Here is a 17,248-nt window from a genome sequence, read left to right on the forward strand (position 1 = left end):
AGAGTTTCCATATAACAAGATAAATCAAGAGGCCACCCAATTTTAAACACACGGGTAGATGGAGAAAACCTCTATCTCTAGTTTTACCATTGTGACTCTTATAAAGGTCCAACTTCTTATTTCCCCTAGCAGTCAATTTTGCGCCCCATGTTTTGGGCTTGGCATGCTTCTTGTTTTTTTTTTTTTTGTCTATCGCACGTATATATCACCACCCTTTGGATAGACTAATCCCACAACCATACACATCGCTCCCTTGAAAAGTCCTACATGCAACTAGTTGAGTCAAGGATCAATCAGACCCAAGACGGTGGCCCCAAGGAATTCATTGCTTCATGGGGTTTCAATCACTTGACCTACTCTTCTTGAGGAGCTTATCAAGACTCGGCTTGCTCCTAGTGCGACCCCTTGTGGTTAAAGTATGTTGATTTCATGTAAATTTTTTGTTTTATGATAGTAATAAAGTTTTATTATAATAACTTACATAATATCATTAATCCAAAATAAGATGCATTATACATGAGCTTTCTTTGTTAATTATGAGCAAGTTGTGTTCTTTTGATTGTATTTAGTATAAAAATTTAGGATACATGTAACAACTGCCCTTATAGCTCAGTGGTAGAGCGTCAGTCTTGTAAACTGAAGGTCCGTAGTTCAATCCTGCGTGAGGGCACTACAAGTTTTGTTTTATTCATTCTTTATATGATCCTAAAATGACCGTCATGCCCTTACAAGTCAACCAAAATGACAATGGGTATCCTTTTTTCACGAGCGATTTCATACTCCCCGTTGTAATTTATTATAGTTCCACCTCACTCAAGCTCTATTATCGAACGGTGACCAGGCTCCTGGTGTTGTCAGAGAAATTAATTAAATGACATAAAAGCCCTCTTCTATATCCATGGAAAATGACGAAAATATCCTTCTCTCAAATCTCTAGTCAAAAACTCAAGATAGTTTTCTTTCAAAAAAAAAACCTGCCAAGGTTTTCGGTTTGACTAGACTTAAAAAAGAACGGTATTTTAGACAAGCCCCTCCCTCTTTTGTTCAATTTGAAAGAAACCCTAATGACAAACCCCCTTGACCTAAGTCTTTTTCTTTTTCAAGATTAACGTAGAAGATATAATGCCCTCATCTTCATCCTTTCTCATAAAACCAGTCATATTTAATCACACACAGAAACATAGAGATTTTACATGTTCCCTCAATGTCCACGGATCCACATTAATTCCATTAAAAAAGAGAGCATCTTTATAGATTATGACTTTTCACCAAGTAAAGTAAAATATATATCTCAAAAAAATATAACTAAGAGTTTATATAATACATGGTTTCAAAACTTGTTTGAGACTAAGATATATCTTCTGAGTCTACTCGGTATCAAGCATGGACATGACAGACGGACAAGTCAATTTTTCGGATGAGATTTATAACCTCACGTTCATTTTTTTTTTTTTTTCAAATGAGACGTCTCAAATTTATTAGAAAACTCGTCCGAGACGACTTGATATCTGATATCAAGGAGACGAGACTCGAAACTGAATTTTAAAATTATAATAGAATATTAGTAAAATTACGAAAATTCCAGTGAAAATTGTGGAATGATGAACAATCACCATCAAGCTCCATAAACCATAACACAGTTAGTCTATGTTAATCAAGTTAGTCCTACTTAAATCTAGTTAGACCAATCAAAATCAGGCTAGCTAGAACTAAAAAATTTACAATCGATTGAACCAAATGTCAACAATCAGATGAGGTGGGCCAAACATTTTGCCTCTTGTGATGCCAAAGGAGACTAAGAATATAGTAGCTATTCAACACTTAGGAGTATAGGATCAGCACTTCTTTCAATAAGATTGCCATGCAAGCATTCATGAAATTACTAAAACACCCATCATGGGGTCAGCCGAAAGAAACAACATATTTGAATACAAGGTTTTCCAACTCCCATGCGACTGTGAAGAAAAGTTTCAAAAGCAAATCCATATTTTCGTTAGCAAATTCATCCCCCAAAAGGTTCAATAATACAGAGAAAATAGTGTAACCTAGTTTTCTCATGGCCCAAACTTCACAAAACACTCAAACTGTATCGAAAAAAAGACCCGAAAACAAAGCCACTATTATACCGAAAGAATACCACACAATGTATCAACAACCTACAACCGAATTTCATTATCCGAAGGTCCGATCCCATCACTATGTCAGAAGAATACCACGGTTTTTAATGATGTTGGCACAAACAACACAAAAACAATGTAACAAAGACGACACATAGAACACAGAGAATGTATGTGATTCGATAGTGTGCATACTCTAGGGAGGAGATCCCGTTCAAATCACTGTATTCTTAAGCGGATTACAACCCTAAAAATATGTCACAAACCCTAAATTCGGATTGAGGGTGCTGCCCCCAACCACAGATCCCCACCATTAGGAGGCGCAACCAAAATAGTTCTCGCATGTATCGTACATGACACCTATCGCAACAAATGAGTCAACAACCTATAAACCAAAATTTAGTTCTCCGAAGGATGGAAAACCACCACAATGTCAGAAGAATACCACACACACTCAAATGTATCGACAACTTATAAATCAAATTTCGAATATTTGAAGGTTGAAAAACCACCACTATTTTAGAAGAGTGCCATAAACAACAATGAACAAACGGAACTACAACTAGTTACACAACAATGACACATAGAATCAGTAATTCAAGAAATTACACTCTCATTTGTCTTTTTTTTTTCTTCCTTTTCCTTCTCCAACCCAAAAAACAACACTTTTTGATTTTCAAATAAACCAATCTCTTCTTTGAAGTCTCTCCATCCCACAATGTTGTTTCATGTTTTAAAGATCTTAGAAGTTATGCATCAAGAACATGTTTTGTTGTGGAGAAGCAGGCCTTATCTCTTCCTCCAAACACCTCAACCCATCACCACCACCACCGCCTCCGTTACCCAAATTTCTTGCTTCGGGATTCTTCCCATCGACATCTGCATCTGATACAGAAGATTTTCTCCTTTGAGATGAAGCAACACTTGGAAATGTTATCCAAGAAGGAGCCCTAATATCAAACCTCTGATCCTCGGATTCCGTAACTTCTAACGCCTCAGATACGGACCTATTTGAAGACCTTTGTGACGACTTCTTGTGCAGCCTACTACTCCCTAGAATGACTTCGGTCGGTAATATAGGTTGCTCATTACATGGGTTCCCCATCAAGAGTGCAAGGGCTTGCTCTAAAGCCGTCGTAACCTTATCCATTGACGGCCTATCCTTCCCCCTCATTCGTACACACTTATATGCCACATTTGCTATTCTCTTCAATGCTTCAAGATCCGAAGGAAGTTTCAATACCGGATCAAGAATTGCTGACAAATCACCGGCTTTGATCAATGGGACAGCCCATTCAACTATGTTCCCTTCTTCGAATTGCATATCGATGGCCTTTCGACCACTTAGAATCTCCAAGAGTAGGACTCCAAAGCTGTAAACATCAGACTTTGTTGTAAGATAATGAAGTCTATAGTATTCGGGATCAAGATAGCCTAGTGTCCCCGCAGGTAGCTCGGCCAAAGGAGAGCCACTATCGACGGGACCCAACAAAGAGAGACCAAAGTCCGCGACACGTGCATTGTGTTCTTCGTCAATTAATATGTTTGAAGATTTGATGTCTCGGTGAATCACGGGTGGACAAGCGTATCCATGCAAGTATTCGATCCCACGAGCGGCTTGGACGGCAATTGTAACCCTTCGGACCCAATCCAATTGTTCTTTCAAGCTTGGGTTCTTCCCATGAAGGTGTTGATGCAAAGACCCATGAGCCATGAACTCGTAAACCAAAAGCCTCTCTCCACCTTCTTCACAATAACCTAATAGATTAAGCAAGTGTGCATGATTTAATCTCGAAAGAAGATCAAGCTCTGTATGGAACTCCTTCGAATTTTTCTTCAAATCAGCAGAAATGATCGCCCTTTTAACAGCAACAACAGTTCCATCCTTCAAAATACCTTTGAACACACATGAAAAGCTTCCTTTCCCCACTTGTGATTCTTCTTGAAACCCACATGTCGCTCTCTCAAGTTCCTTATACGTGAACATTCGAGCTCTCCTTATCTTAATCTCATCAAAATCAGGCCGGACTTTACCATTTTCTTTCTGGAAAGACGAACGACTTCCGTTGTTATTCGTGGTTTTCGATTCCGTTCTAGAGCACCGACACTTATGTAATTTGTAACGGACGTAGAGAAATGCGGTTAATGATACCACACTTATCAAGAGCAACGCAGAGACAAGTTCAGCTACAAAGATTGGTGTCTGAAGATACCAAAACCTTCCATTCCTTACCATCGAAGGGGACAATGAAGAAGAAGAACAATTGGACAAGCAATCGAGAGAAACACAGCTCGAACAATTGAATTTACATTGCCGGTCGGACTTTGACTCACATTGAGCAATCTCATACATCTCGGTGGGGCAGTTATCGCTACAAGGCAAGCAAACTTGGGAGTTCGGGTTCTTGCACAGCTGACTTCCGGGGTTAAATTCGTAAAAACCTTGGTTACAAGGACCAGAAATACAAAGCCCAGGTGACACCGCGAGGGGGAGTGAAGATGGGAAACCAATGCCCCAACATACTGGTTTAAGCGACTTTTCAGCTAGAACACCACACGTGAAGTAATCCCCGGCGACAATCTCATAGAATTTGGTTCCATTAGGTGATGGGGTACTCTTATTAATCCGAAAACCCCAACAAATGACTCCATGATCAGAGAATTTGATTCCACAAGAGTGAAACTTCCCTCCTACAACAGAAATCATCGGTTCATCAGGAACCAAGTCCACTCTACCTGGATTCGAATAAGCAGCAATAGAGATCTCTTCTTCTAAATCCAAGCTCTTACCCCAACAAAAAACTCGATAATTTTGATCTTCTAATACTCCACAAACATGATAACCCCCCGCTGAAATCTTCCGAAACATTTTTTGTGTTGGAATCGAACTTATAACATAACTACCTGATTCGTCTCCCCAACAAAAAACGGTTCTGTTTTCGGAAAACAACCCACAATTGAACAAAGAACCAGCTGTGATGGACATAAGTTTACCATCAAAGACATAATTAGATGTCATGTTGTACCCCCAACAATCAACAAAAGAAGTATTTCTCTGAGTTTTTCGATTATCGGGTTTTCTCAAACCACATAAATGGTGATCCCCAGCACTGATTTCTGTATAAATTGCTCTCTCAATTATGGGTTGAGGCACACCCATTTGGATGAAAATGCTGTTTCCCCAACAATAAGGTTGGTTGGATTCTATTAGAAGGCCACAAACAAAGCCAACTCCGGCGGTTAGACCGAAGAATGGGAATCGAGTTGGAGTTCCATAGATTACAGCTGAGTCTGCACCATAGCAACTCACAAGATGAGATCCATCTGATTTCAAACCACAAAACACTGGACCATTCTCTCCATATGACACAGCAATGGAAGACATTGACCCCAGACCAAAAACCTTCCATAATAAATTTGAAGAAACAGACACCAAGATTAGAACTTGGATGAGACATCCAACTCTCCAAGTATTCATCTTAAAGACCCAGATCACAGAATCTCAAATCAATACATCTTAAAACTCTCACTCTGACATACCCACAAAGACTACACCTTGAATAGTAAATCTAGAAGATATCATATGGGCAAAATCTGAAATTTAACAACAATGAAAAACATAGTTAGAATTCAAACCTGAAAAAAAAAAGAAAAAAAGTGCAAATATCACACCTTTTTGGCAACAACTTCTTTTTAAACAAGAAATTTAACTCTTTTTTGACATTCTTCTCCAAGACCCACACAAGAGAACTCACTTCTCTTTCTTTTAATAAGTAAGAAAATAAATAATAATAAAAACTAGCTTTTGTACAGAGAGGAAACCAAACCATGAAATCTAAGAAACACCCAAGATTGCATTTCAACAACCCATTTGTTAGAATAACTTGTTGGGTTTACTTTTGAAGGTTTTCAGGGGAAGATGAGATGATTCATAAGAAACCACCACCACCATGAAAAAGATAGATTTTTTTTTCTATTTTTTTGGATGTAAAGTTGGTTGCAGAGAAGCTTGAGAGAGAGAGAGAAAGAGAGAGCATTAAATGGAATTAAAGTAGAGCTTCTCATTGTGGGCAAGTGTAGGTGAAGACTGTAAATTAGAATTTAATGCTTTTCTTCTTTTTAGCCTGAATTTCTGCTTCTGCACAGATGCCCACAAATTCTCAATTACTATATTAACTACCATGCCCTTGTCTTTGTTCTTTCCTAACTTCCTTCCCTTTTGGGTACCCGATTACCCAATAGATCCGACCCGATTACTAAGATTTTGTGTTTTGATGAAACCCAATTAGTAAGGAAGTTGGATCCAGAAAGTGTAACATAGTGTGTTGGGTTGGGTCAGGATATGCTAGAACACTAATGCTTGGTTCAATTTTGGCAAAGCTGGGGTCCTCATTTTCAGAAATCGAGTCGGGTCAGGTTGGGTTGGGTCAGGATATGCTGGTAACTGGTAAGGTTTTAAAATGATCCATTGTAACTTGCAAGTTATAGAGGTCAAATATAACTTTGAATTTGAATTTTGAAATCTTATTTGATAAATAGAATTTGGTATTGGACATTAAATTTAAATAATTAGGATAATTTGCAGCTACTCTTATAGTTTGTCCATTATTCCGAATCCTTCGCTAAATGGGACATCATTTTGAGTTTAGGTGAAAGTTAATCTTACGGTTGTATTTTCTTTTATTTTCATAAATAAGTTAAATAATAATAATTTGTTAATTATTGAAATTATTCTCGATATTTTTGTTAAATGGGACACTCTTTGTCTTCGAACCACTATAATTAACTAACGAGAAAAACAAGAGTAGACTGAGATTATCGATCGCTACTTCTATACATAAGCAATAATGTTACACATGTTGATTATTGACTCAATCCTCATTATTTGTAAAATATTAAATAAATTATTGGGTTTCTTTGATAAATAGTCAAAAACAAGTTGTAATTTAAATTGAGTGCTTGGAAGTCATCCTCAAAGGAGGAGTAAAGCGACAAGAGATAAAGAATTTGGACGAAAGAAACATCTTGGCCCCTTAATAATAGTTAGCCATCACCTTTTGTTTAACGTCTACTTACCAATAATTATGCAACACATCTCAAAAGTAGAATCTACGTGGTCATGGCCAGATTTAGGATTTTGCTCAAGTAGGGGCAATTAAGAGTAGAAAAAAAGTGTGAGACAATTAAGACTGAAAAAACTAGTCGTTATTTCTAGTTTTTAGTCAATTTTTCCATGTATTTTAGTCGAAAAAACTTAAAAATTGAAAATATGTGGATTTTACAAGTATTGAGTTTACCACTTTTCATTTAAAACGTGGTGGACTCGACACTAAACAAAAAGCGTTGAGTTCGACAATAAATAAAAAGTGGTGAATTCGACAGTAAATAATGGTGAGTTCAAAATAAAAATGGTGAATTTGACAATAAATAAAAAGTGTCCAGTTCGAAAATAAATAAAAGTGGTGAACTCAACAATAAATAGTGATGAGTTCGATAGTATAAGTTGTGAGCTCGCCAATAAATAAAAAACGTCGAGTTCGATAGTAAATAAAAGTTGTGAACTCAACGATAAATAAAAAAGCGGTGAGTTTGCCAATAATGAGAGACCACTTAGAAAATAAAAGTTTACTAAATATCATGCCAAGGTATCGTCCAAAATTTAGGGACTATTTAGAAAGAAGTCCCTTTGCGAGGGCCCTTTATGTAATTTTTCCTTAAATTTAAACGATCAAGATAATTTCGAGCTATCCCTAGGGTTTTGCCATTTATTAAGAATGTTTTTGATAATTTGTATTAAGGGTCTATTCTTTAAATTGATCTACATTTATTGACTAACGAGAAAAACGTAAATACCCTGATTTTATCGTGATCATTTTCCATCATACTTTCATAAAAAGTAAAACAATAATGCAACACATGTCAACTGCTAATTCAATCGTCTGGTGCTAGAGAATTATCATGAAAGGAGAAGTAAAATGATAATAGGCAAAATACTTGGTCCAAATACCAATGATTATGCAATATATCATAAATATAATAATTTTCATGATCAAAATAAGTTATAGTTTCCCTTAATATTTAAATTGAGAGTTACCCCTTTGTCATATTATAGCTACTACTTTCCTAAATAAGTTAAACATAATATGATACGCATCTTTTATTGACTCAATCCAAATGGTTGGATTTGTATAAAATAATAATAATAATAATAATAATAATAATAATCCATAGCTTCTCGAGAACCTTAAAATTGTCATGTAAAGATAAGTAAAGTGATTATCAGTAAAGATTTGGTTGAAATAGGTGTATCTGTCCCTTAATGATGGTTAGCCATCACATTCTATTTAGAGCCCAATCACTAATAAGAGTCATAATAGAGTGACCTCAAGCTGGAACCTCATATCACACTATTTAACGTGAAAGTGGATAGGAATCATAGACGCTTTTTCACTCGTATCATACTTTCACGTCAAGATGTGCGATGTGAGGTTCCAGCTTGAGGTCACTTCAGCATTATTCCACTAATAATTATGCAATACTGCATAAAAAATATTTGTAGTCAAAACAAGCTACGACTTCTTTAATATTTAAATTTAAAACTATTAGGATAATGGTTTTGCCACTAATTATGAATAATCTCAATATTTTTTCTAAATGGAATAATTGACTAATGAGAAAACATGAGTTGCTTGATATTAATGTGACCATATAATGTACCACTTTCATAAATGAGTTAAACAATAATGCGATACATACCAATTACTAACTCTTCCTTGTTATTTGTACACGATAAATACATGATTGAATTTCTTTTATAGATGGTGAAAACAAGTTATAACTTCTCGAAAGTTGAAAAATTATCTCGAGAAGATATGTGATAGAGTCGTGCTGGGGTGACACAAAGGGAGACACAAGGGTGACACAATGACATGGTGGCATGCACATTACCATAGATGCTTTTCCGCTAGATAAGAGTAAAAAAGCATCTACAATTATGTGTGTGCCATCACGTTGTTTGTGTCACCCTTGTGTTTTCGTCTGTGTCATCCCAGCATTTTCCTATGTAATGACAAGTAAAATATTTGGTCGGAATAGATGTCTTAATCTCTTAATAATAGTTATCCACCAATTTTTTGTTAGCATCCAATCACCAATAATTATAAGGTGAGTCATAAAAGGTAGAAATTTCATGATTAAAACAAGTTACAACTACGCAATTTGGAGCTATCCTAACCACGTCTAAGGAATATTCATGGTATTTTTGCTAAATGGGATACCTAAAGACTTTATACTATGGTTATTGGACCACGACAAAGCATGAGTAGTCAAGATTCATGTTACCTACTAGTTCCATAAATGTTAAACAATAATATGATACATGTCAATCATGGTCTCAATCCTCTTTATTTGTCCATATGAAATAAATAATCAAATTTCTATAATAGGTGGTCAAAACAAGTTTTAGATTCTCTAAAGTGAGTCCTGGAAGCTATCACGAGAAAAAAGTAAAGAGATAATAGGCAAAAGATTTGGTCGAAAGAAGTGTCTTTCTCCTTTATTAATGGTTAGTTATCCCCATCTATTTCGTATCCAATCACCACTATTATGCAAAACGTCCTAAAAAATGAATCTTCTTGGTCAAAACAAGTTATAATTTCCATTAATCTTTGAATATAAAATAACTAGAGTTTGTTCGTGCCTATGGCATGATCATCCTTGTTGGAATTAAGAGGGAAAAAGAGAAAATCGAATAAAATTATAGAGACATTATTGGAAAAGGGGCAGAAGAGTAAAGACAATAAAGTTCAAGGCCGTATCATTAGAAAAATGGCATAAGAATAAAGATAATTAAGTTGGGGGTATTATTGAAAAATGATAGAATAAAAAAGGTAATAAAGTTTAAGGGGTATTCTTAGAAAGCAAAGGAGAGAAAAGGGAATAAAGTAAAAATTATTCTTTGAGATTCGTGCGAGATTGAATCTGAACCGTTGTTTATAAGGAATAAACATTGATGGAAGACAACCATTGTGTTTTATTATATAGATTAAGATAATTTGGATCTAATCATATGGTTCACCACATATTAGGAATATTCTAGACATTTTCTCTAAATGAGAGATCATTTTAACTCCAAATCACAATTATTGACTAGTCAGAGAATGTGAGTAACTTGAGATCCAAATGATCATATTACCTATTAATTTCAAAATAAGTTAAACAATAATGCTACACATATACTCAATCGGAGCACTAATTCCTCAAGAGTCACCCGCAAGGGTGCACCTTCACTTGTTTGGTGTGTGTGATGTGCATTTGTTGCTTGTACCCCAAGACTAATCCTTGGATAAGACCATGGACATGACCAAAGCCTAAATACGGCCCGATCCGTTGTCTGAAGAGATACTCGGTTAACAAGAAAAAAAATGCTACACATATCAATTATTTATTCAATCCTCGTCATTCATACATATTAAATAAATGATTGGTTTTTTTTACTTTTATTTTATACAATGTCCAAAACTAATATAACTCTTGGAGAACTTAAAAATAATCATTGAGAAGAGAAGTTATAAGAGGGAAAAGAATTGGTTTGAAAAAGGCATCTTTGTCCTTTGATACTAATTAACCATCACTTTTATATAGCAGTCAATCACCAATAATTGTGCCACACATCATAAAATTAGAGAAGATTCTTCTTGCTTAAAATAAGTGATAACTTCCCTCAATATTTAAATGAGTCGTGTTGACATTGTGATTTATTGTGATTCTCACATTCCTGACATGGGGTGCACACATAACCATGAATGCATTTCCTCGAGATACAAGTAAAAGCATCTACGGTTATGTGTTCACCTCCACATCAGAGTATTTTCACTAAATGGAATATGCTTTGACTTTAAACCATAATTATCGACAGATAAGAACATGTGCGTAGTCGATATTATCTACTACTTTCATAAGTGAGCTTAACAATAATATGAGATATGCAAATTATAGATTCGATCCTAATTAGATTATGTGTTGATTTCTAGATACCTTTCCAAGCTACCAATTTTATTATCTTGGGTCTATTATACATAAGGATGGAGAAATTAAGGAGCATGTTGCCCATAAGAACTAGATGGTTAAAGTAGGTGTGGTTTTGAAAATTATGTGACGACGGACACATACCAATCAAATTTAAAGGACAATTTTATAGATTAATGGTATGACGGACTAAGCTTTTACGTAGTTAAATGTTGGCAGTCAAGAAATATCATGTTCATGAATTAAGTGTGGTAGAGATCACAATGTTGAGATTGATGAGGGGAAAGACTAGCATGGTTGGTGATTTATAACCATTTGATTCAAGCAAATTTTTTATATTATTATATGAATTTTACCCATTTGGATAGTGAAATCAAATAATTAATTAGAAATCATCAATCAAACATATTTTTGGGGTCACTGTTCATTAAAGGGTGGGCCAAACATTAATGTAGTCAATGGGCCAAGATAACTATATCACATTGCCTTAACTTAAATACACTAATCTTCAACATCTAATCCAAACCTTGATTTTCTCCTCAAATCAAGTCATCTTCAACCTTGAGGATAATTCCTTAAGATTCATTCTCTTTTAACCTTTAAACCTTAATAACGTAATAATACAATTTTCAGGAAGTAATATATGATGGTGTTTTGGTCGAAAAATTAAAGATTTTTTACAAGAGGTTGAAGATTAGGTTAAAATTTTCTTTTAATAGAGATTTAAGAGCTTTATTATATAATAGATCTTTGGGATAAAAATCAAAGGGTATGTAGCTAGAGGTTGAAGACAATACCATTTAGGTAATTCTATGTTAGTTTTCCAATAAAGACTAAGGTCAAGGAATGCATGTCATCAATTTGTAAACACAAGTTTATTTCAAATATTCAGCAAACATATGGAGGGGTATGTCAAAATCACCCAAAATTTTCAAGGTGCAGCTAGTTTAGTTGGTGAATGCCATGAATGTTAAAGACTGACTTGAAGATACCCAACTAACTTGGTTGGTGAAGTTGGTAGGTGTCAATAACAAAGACTTGAGATTCAAAATTCGCCCTAAACTGAATTACTGTCCCCATTAAAATAGACTTATCGGTTGTGACACTCAGGGTTGGAGCCAGGATTTTCTTGTAGTGAGGGCAAATTATAGTTAATTGTACCAGTGAAGAGCTTGAAGATGAATGATTTTGGAAAGAAATTTAGAGATTTTTGGTTAGAAGTTGAAAAAAGGATATTTAGGTCATTTCCAATTAGTCTATGAGAGAAGGCTCAGTCAAGAGGCGAGCGAGGTGAGGGAGTGGAGGCAAATGGGATATGTAATTAGTTGAATTACAAGGGTGTCTCAAAGTTCTATGGGGACAATTGCCTCCACTATCTCCTTACTAGCTCCACCCCTAGCAACCTTACAAGTTTTAAAGGTGCCACCTCAATGAGGTGGTGAAGTCTTTGAATGGTAATACCATGTTTCTAGGTTTAGAACCTTTTTTTTTCTATAAAATTTCTTGAACGTTTGAAAAAGCGTCATGTTGTAAACTATGACACTTGAGCCCCTTACTGTTCATGGCCGACATTAATTATAAAAAAAAAAATAGAAAAAAAAAGAATAATGATTTTCTAACTCCCCCCTCTGACATACTCCCCCATACTCTCATGACTAGCAAGTGCTAGAACCATAGATTTCCTCGAGATACACAACCACACATATTTATGAGGATGTGTAGTGGTGTATCCTCAGGAAAAAAAAATGGTTCTAGTACATGCAACATCAAGAAAGTATAAGGGAATATGTCAAAGGGGGGGGGGGGGGGACTGTCACGTTTCCAAACCTGAATGCTCAATATCATCTAGATTTGGACACAGATTTGAGGGATGACACTAAGAACATATCTCAAGCCTAGAATATCACAATAACTACAAACTTTATGCAATTGAAACAAAAGAGCAACTAGCTAAATATTTCCCAAATATAAAAAATAACTCTACAACGAATCAAAGAGAATTTGTTTGATATCCTCACTACATGTCTCTCTGAAGCAAAACAAACATATAGAACTACTAAAATAAACAAATCTACTAAGTTATTTCTCCACCTCCGTCATCTCCACGTACTACACCTGAAAATATGTATATAAAAAAAAAGGGGAAATCAACAGCTCGCAAGCTACTAACTATTCTGCATGCACCAATGATGCAAAGCATAGCAGTACAAAGTCACTGTACAAATTATCAATAAATGAATAACTTATGTGGGTATATTAGTTAAGTTTAATTTATCACCATTAATTTAAAATATCTTATTTGTAATTCGACTACACGACTGGATACATAAGATCATAGACCCGTAGAAGATGCATGATCTTTTATAACAACTAGATGACTAACATTGTCTATACACCAATAGCCATCAATTCATAGGAAGGCACATCTTCTACTTGGTTATTTTTTTTATGGACGGACCCAAACTACACAAATATTGCATCGACAACAAAACAAGATTCCTTTGGTTCAATTGGATGATTGAATCTAGTGATCAATTCCAAAACTAGATTCAAATAGTGATTATTTGGATCCAACTATAACAAACAAGTATGAACTCATTCATACTAGTGGCACAGTACGAAATGTAACCTCATCAATTTGAACACCGTATGAAATATAATTCGAACTGACCTTATCCATCCAATTAAGTATATACTAACTCTAAGGTCTCCTCTAATGACAACACATTACCACTAGATCAATCTGGTTTGACTAATCCAATCCCTCTAGAAAGGTACCCAATGACCCACAATTATAGTTAAGACTTGGCGTACTAAGTTAATCATTAACACAATTAACCCTATACCTACTTGATCTACCGAGTCAACTCAATCCGATCCCTTAATCTAATCATTCCATTGTTCTGGTTTCATGAACCATTAAATTTCTTGTGTTTTATGTATTTTACTTGAATGAGTTACACATTAAGATTAACATGAAATAATACTTGAAATCATACTTTTATCATGATTCAGAATAATTAAATAAATAGGAACAATGTCATAAAATCATTATTTAAAGTTCTACAACATAAACATAATCCTAATTAGTAAAATAAAATAAGGATTTATGTACATGCAAAATAGTCCCTTGATTTATAGTTAAGACTTGGTGTACTAAGTTAATCATTAACACAGTTAACCCTATACCTACTTGATCTCCAAGTTAACTCAATCTGAACCCTTAATCTAATCATTCCATTGTTCGGGTTTCATGAACCATTAAATTCCTTGCGTTTTATGTATTTTACTTGAAAGAGTTACACATTAAGATTAACATGAAATAATACTTGAAATCATATTTTTATCATGATTCATAATAATTAGAATAAATAGCAACAATGTCATAAAATCATTATTTAAAGTTCTACAACATAAATTAGTAAAATAAAATAAGGATTTATGTACATGCAAAACAATCCCTTGATTTGTTGGTAGTTATACATGCAAAATAGACCCTTAATCGATTGGAACTTAACATACAAAATAACCCTTATATAATTGAGATCTAATGTGTAAAACATACCCTAATCGATTAGAATCTAATAGGCAAACAACCTCCTAATCGATTGGAGTGTAATAGGCAAAACAACTTCCTAATTGGTTGTATTCCAATATGTCACAGTCTAAATCTAGGTGTAATTCTTAGAACCGATCAGCTGATTTGATCGTCCAATAGAACTGAAGGAATTTTGTTCTATTGTCAGCATAATATTTGTGTAGTTTAGTATGTCCATTGAACAAATAACCAAGTGGAAGATGTGTCTTTCTATGGATTGATGACTATTGGTTCTAAATAGACAACGTTAGTCATTTAGTTGTTATAGAAGATCATGTATATATCTTCTATGGGTCTATGATCTTGTGTAATTGAGTTACACATAGGATGTTTTAGATCAATGATGATAAATTAAACTTAACCAATGTACCCCACATAAATTATTCATTTATTGATAGTTTGTACAGTGACTTTATACTGTCATGCTTTACAACATTGGTGCAGGTTGAGTAGTTAGTAGCTTCCGAGCTGTTGACTCGCCCTTGTTTTCTACATATTTGCAAGTGTTAGTACGTGGAGATAACAGAAGTGGCGAAATAGCTTAGTAGATTTGTTCATTTTAGTAGTTCTATTTATTTGTTTTGCTTGAGAGAGACATGTAGTGAGGATATCAGACAAATTTTCTTTGATTCATTACAGTGATTAGATTTTGGGCTATTTCTTATTATTGAAAAATATTTAGCTAATTTCTCTTATTTCAATTGCATAAATTTTGTTGTTATTGTGATATTCTTTACTTGAGATATGTTCTCAATGTCACCCCTCAAAATTTGTGTCCAAATCTAGATGATATGGAGTATTCAAATTTGGGGGTGTGACAAATCTATCAGAGCCAGCCCACATCTAGTGTTCAAGTCATTGGGAGGCAATTATGGAGAAATAAAATAAAAGAAAAGAAAAGGCTCTTTGCAGTATAGGATATGGAAGGGATTCTTAAAAAAGAGGAAAAATGGGCTCTTCTATAGAATGAGATATGGAAGGCGACTCGCTATAGTAGGCCATTGTGATTAGTCTAGGAAGGGGAGAATTATGGTAAAAAAGTGAATCTAGTACTTGAAAAGAAGGCCAAGGGGCTGGGGGCTTAGCCATAAAGTGGTCTAATGAGGGTGTTGACCTTGAAGCGTGGGGGTATGTTACGATTAGGTCAAGACTTATACTTTCCACTCCATTGAGGTATTGTTGGAGCACTAGTTTGGATCTTAACAAGGGGTCCGAAAATCATGACTTATAAAAATAAAAATAAAAAGACCTCATCAAAGGCTTCGAAATCGGCCAACCACAAAACTCTCAAATCTAAAGGAAGCCATTTTGCATTTTTGTAAACGTGACGTTATCTCAATCATTTAAAAATGCTATAGTTGTGTTATAAGAAAAAAGTGTGACAAAAGATCCCTTCGAGCGTTTACTTGTTTACTTATATATAAAACAATGTTATTGTGAATATCCTAGTTTTGATGTATAGATTGTTTTTTTTTTTTATACACATATTGCTATTATTGACAAACTATGTTATAAAAATTCATTGAGTTAAGCTGACTCAATTAAATTTTTAGTTGATTAGACACTAAATTTATTAGAACCAACTTACATAAGTAATATACGTCTATATAATAAAACACAATGGTGAATCCCACTCCAGCTATAGTTTTGTAGGGGTATAAATGGCTCACTCCAACTACAATGGAAGGTATAAACATTGAGACAAAGGGTGAAACTTATTTTGGCATAATCCCACTTTTTTGTTTTTCCTCTCCCTCACCACTCTTTTGAATAATATCCCTATAAATTTACTATATTTTCTTTTTTACGGCTTCAACCCAAAAGAGGATGCCTGTGCAAACTCTAGTTTACAATAAGATCCTCAACCAACCACAAATTTTTAGGGTAAGATTTTAATGTCAACGATAATAAGGAATTATATTTCTTGAGGTATTCTTATGTTTTGAAATTGATGGCATACCCCCTTGACATCGGTCCACTCTAATAGACTAGTATAAAATTACTTAAATGACCTCTCCAACCTATAGTTAAAAATCCTTGATTTTTCATTATCATCGATTTCGAAACAAAGGGGGTCATCTCAAATATTGATCAGAACATAGAGGTGTATATCTAAATCATATTATTATATATTGTTCTTCTAGATTAGTGTAAGTTCCAATGCTTTTATAATGGTTCGATTATTTAATAAAATATAGTAATTAAGATATAGGTTAGGTGAATGCTTCATCTTTTTGAGACAAAAAAACCAACACATTTTCCTACGAAAAACACCTCACAGTTTTACATGTGAGTACTTTTTGTTGTTTCTAAGTTTGAAGATTAAGGGTTTAGCTAACAACCCAAAAAAAAGAAAAAAAAAATGATTACTGGCCATAGTTTTAAAATTGGAGGACTCACTCAGCTAGATTGTCCAACGAGTCAAGCTAGGTCAACAACTCAACTCATGAATCGAATACGAATATAGTAAATTTATAAATACTTTGAAAATATGTTTTAATATTTT

The 17,248-nt window shown here is 34.5% G+C and overlaps 1 protein-coding gene and 1 non-coding gene across 3 annotated transcripts; one reads left to right on the forward strand and one right to left on the reverse strand.

Annotated features, from left to right (window-relative positions):
- Nucleotides 1–598: 598 nt before the first annotated feature.
- On the forward strand, nt 599–670 carry TRNAT-UGU (transfer RNA threonine (anticodon UGU)). Its single transcript has one exon. It is a non-coding gene; the product is annotated as a tRNA-Thr (tRNA).
- A 1,896-nt stretch (nt 671–2,566) lies between these two features.
- On the reverse strand, nt 2,567–6,180 carry CR4 (crinkly4). 2 transcript variants are annotated; one of them, XM_086429048.1, is made up of 2 exons: nt 5,945–6,180; nt 2,567–5,711 (listed from the first exon to the last, which is right to left on the reverse strand). In XM_086429048.1, exon 2 carries the CDS (start codon nt 5,593–5,595, stop codon nt 2,860–2,862), a length of 2,736 nt encoding a protein of 911 aa, XP_086285174.1. In that variant the 5' UTR covers nt 5,596–5,711; nt 5,945–6,180; the 3' UTR covers nt 2,567–2,859. The 2 variants fall into 2 exon arrangements, with proteins under 2 accessions (XP_086285174.1, XP_086285173.1); XM_086429047.1 differs by having other exon boundaries at nt 5,790–6,180.
- Nucleotides 6,181–17,248: the final 11,068 nt, after the last annotated feature.

The sequence above is a fragment of the Akebia trifoliata genome, chromosome 16 (assembly GCF_017979445.1).
Source record: "Akebia trifoliata isolate Shusen 1 chromosome 16, ASM1797944v1, whole genome shotgun sequence".
NCBI lineage: Eukaryota > Viridiplantae > Streptophyta > Magnoliopsida > Ranunculales > Lardizabalaceae > Akebia > Akebia trifoliata.

Excerpts from the sequence above, each read along its gene's own strand:
- CR4 (XM_086429048.1), bottom strand. The coding sequence starts at position 5,595 with ATGAATACTTGGAGAGTTGGATGTCTCATCCAAGTTCTAATCTTGGTG.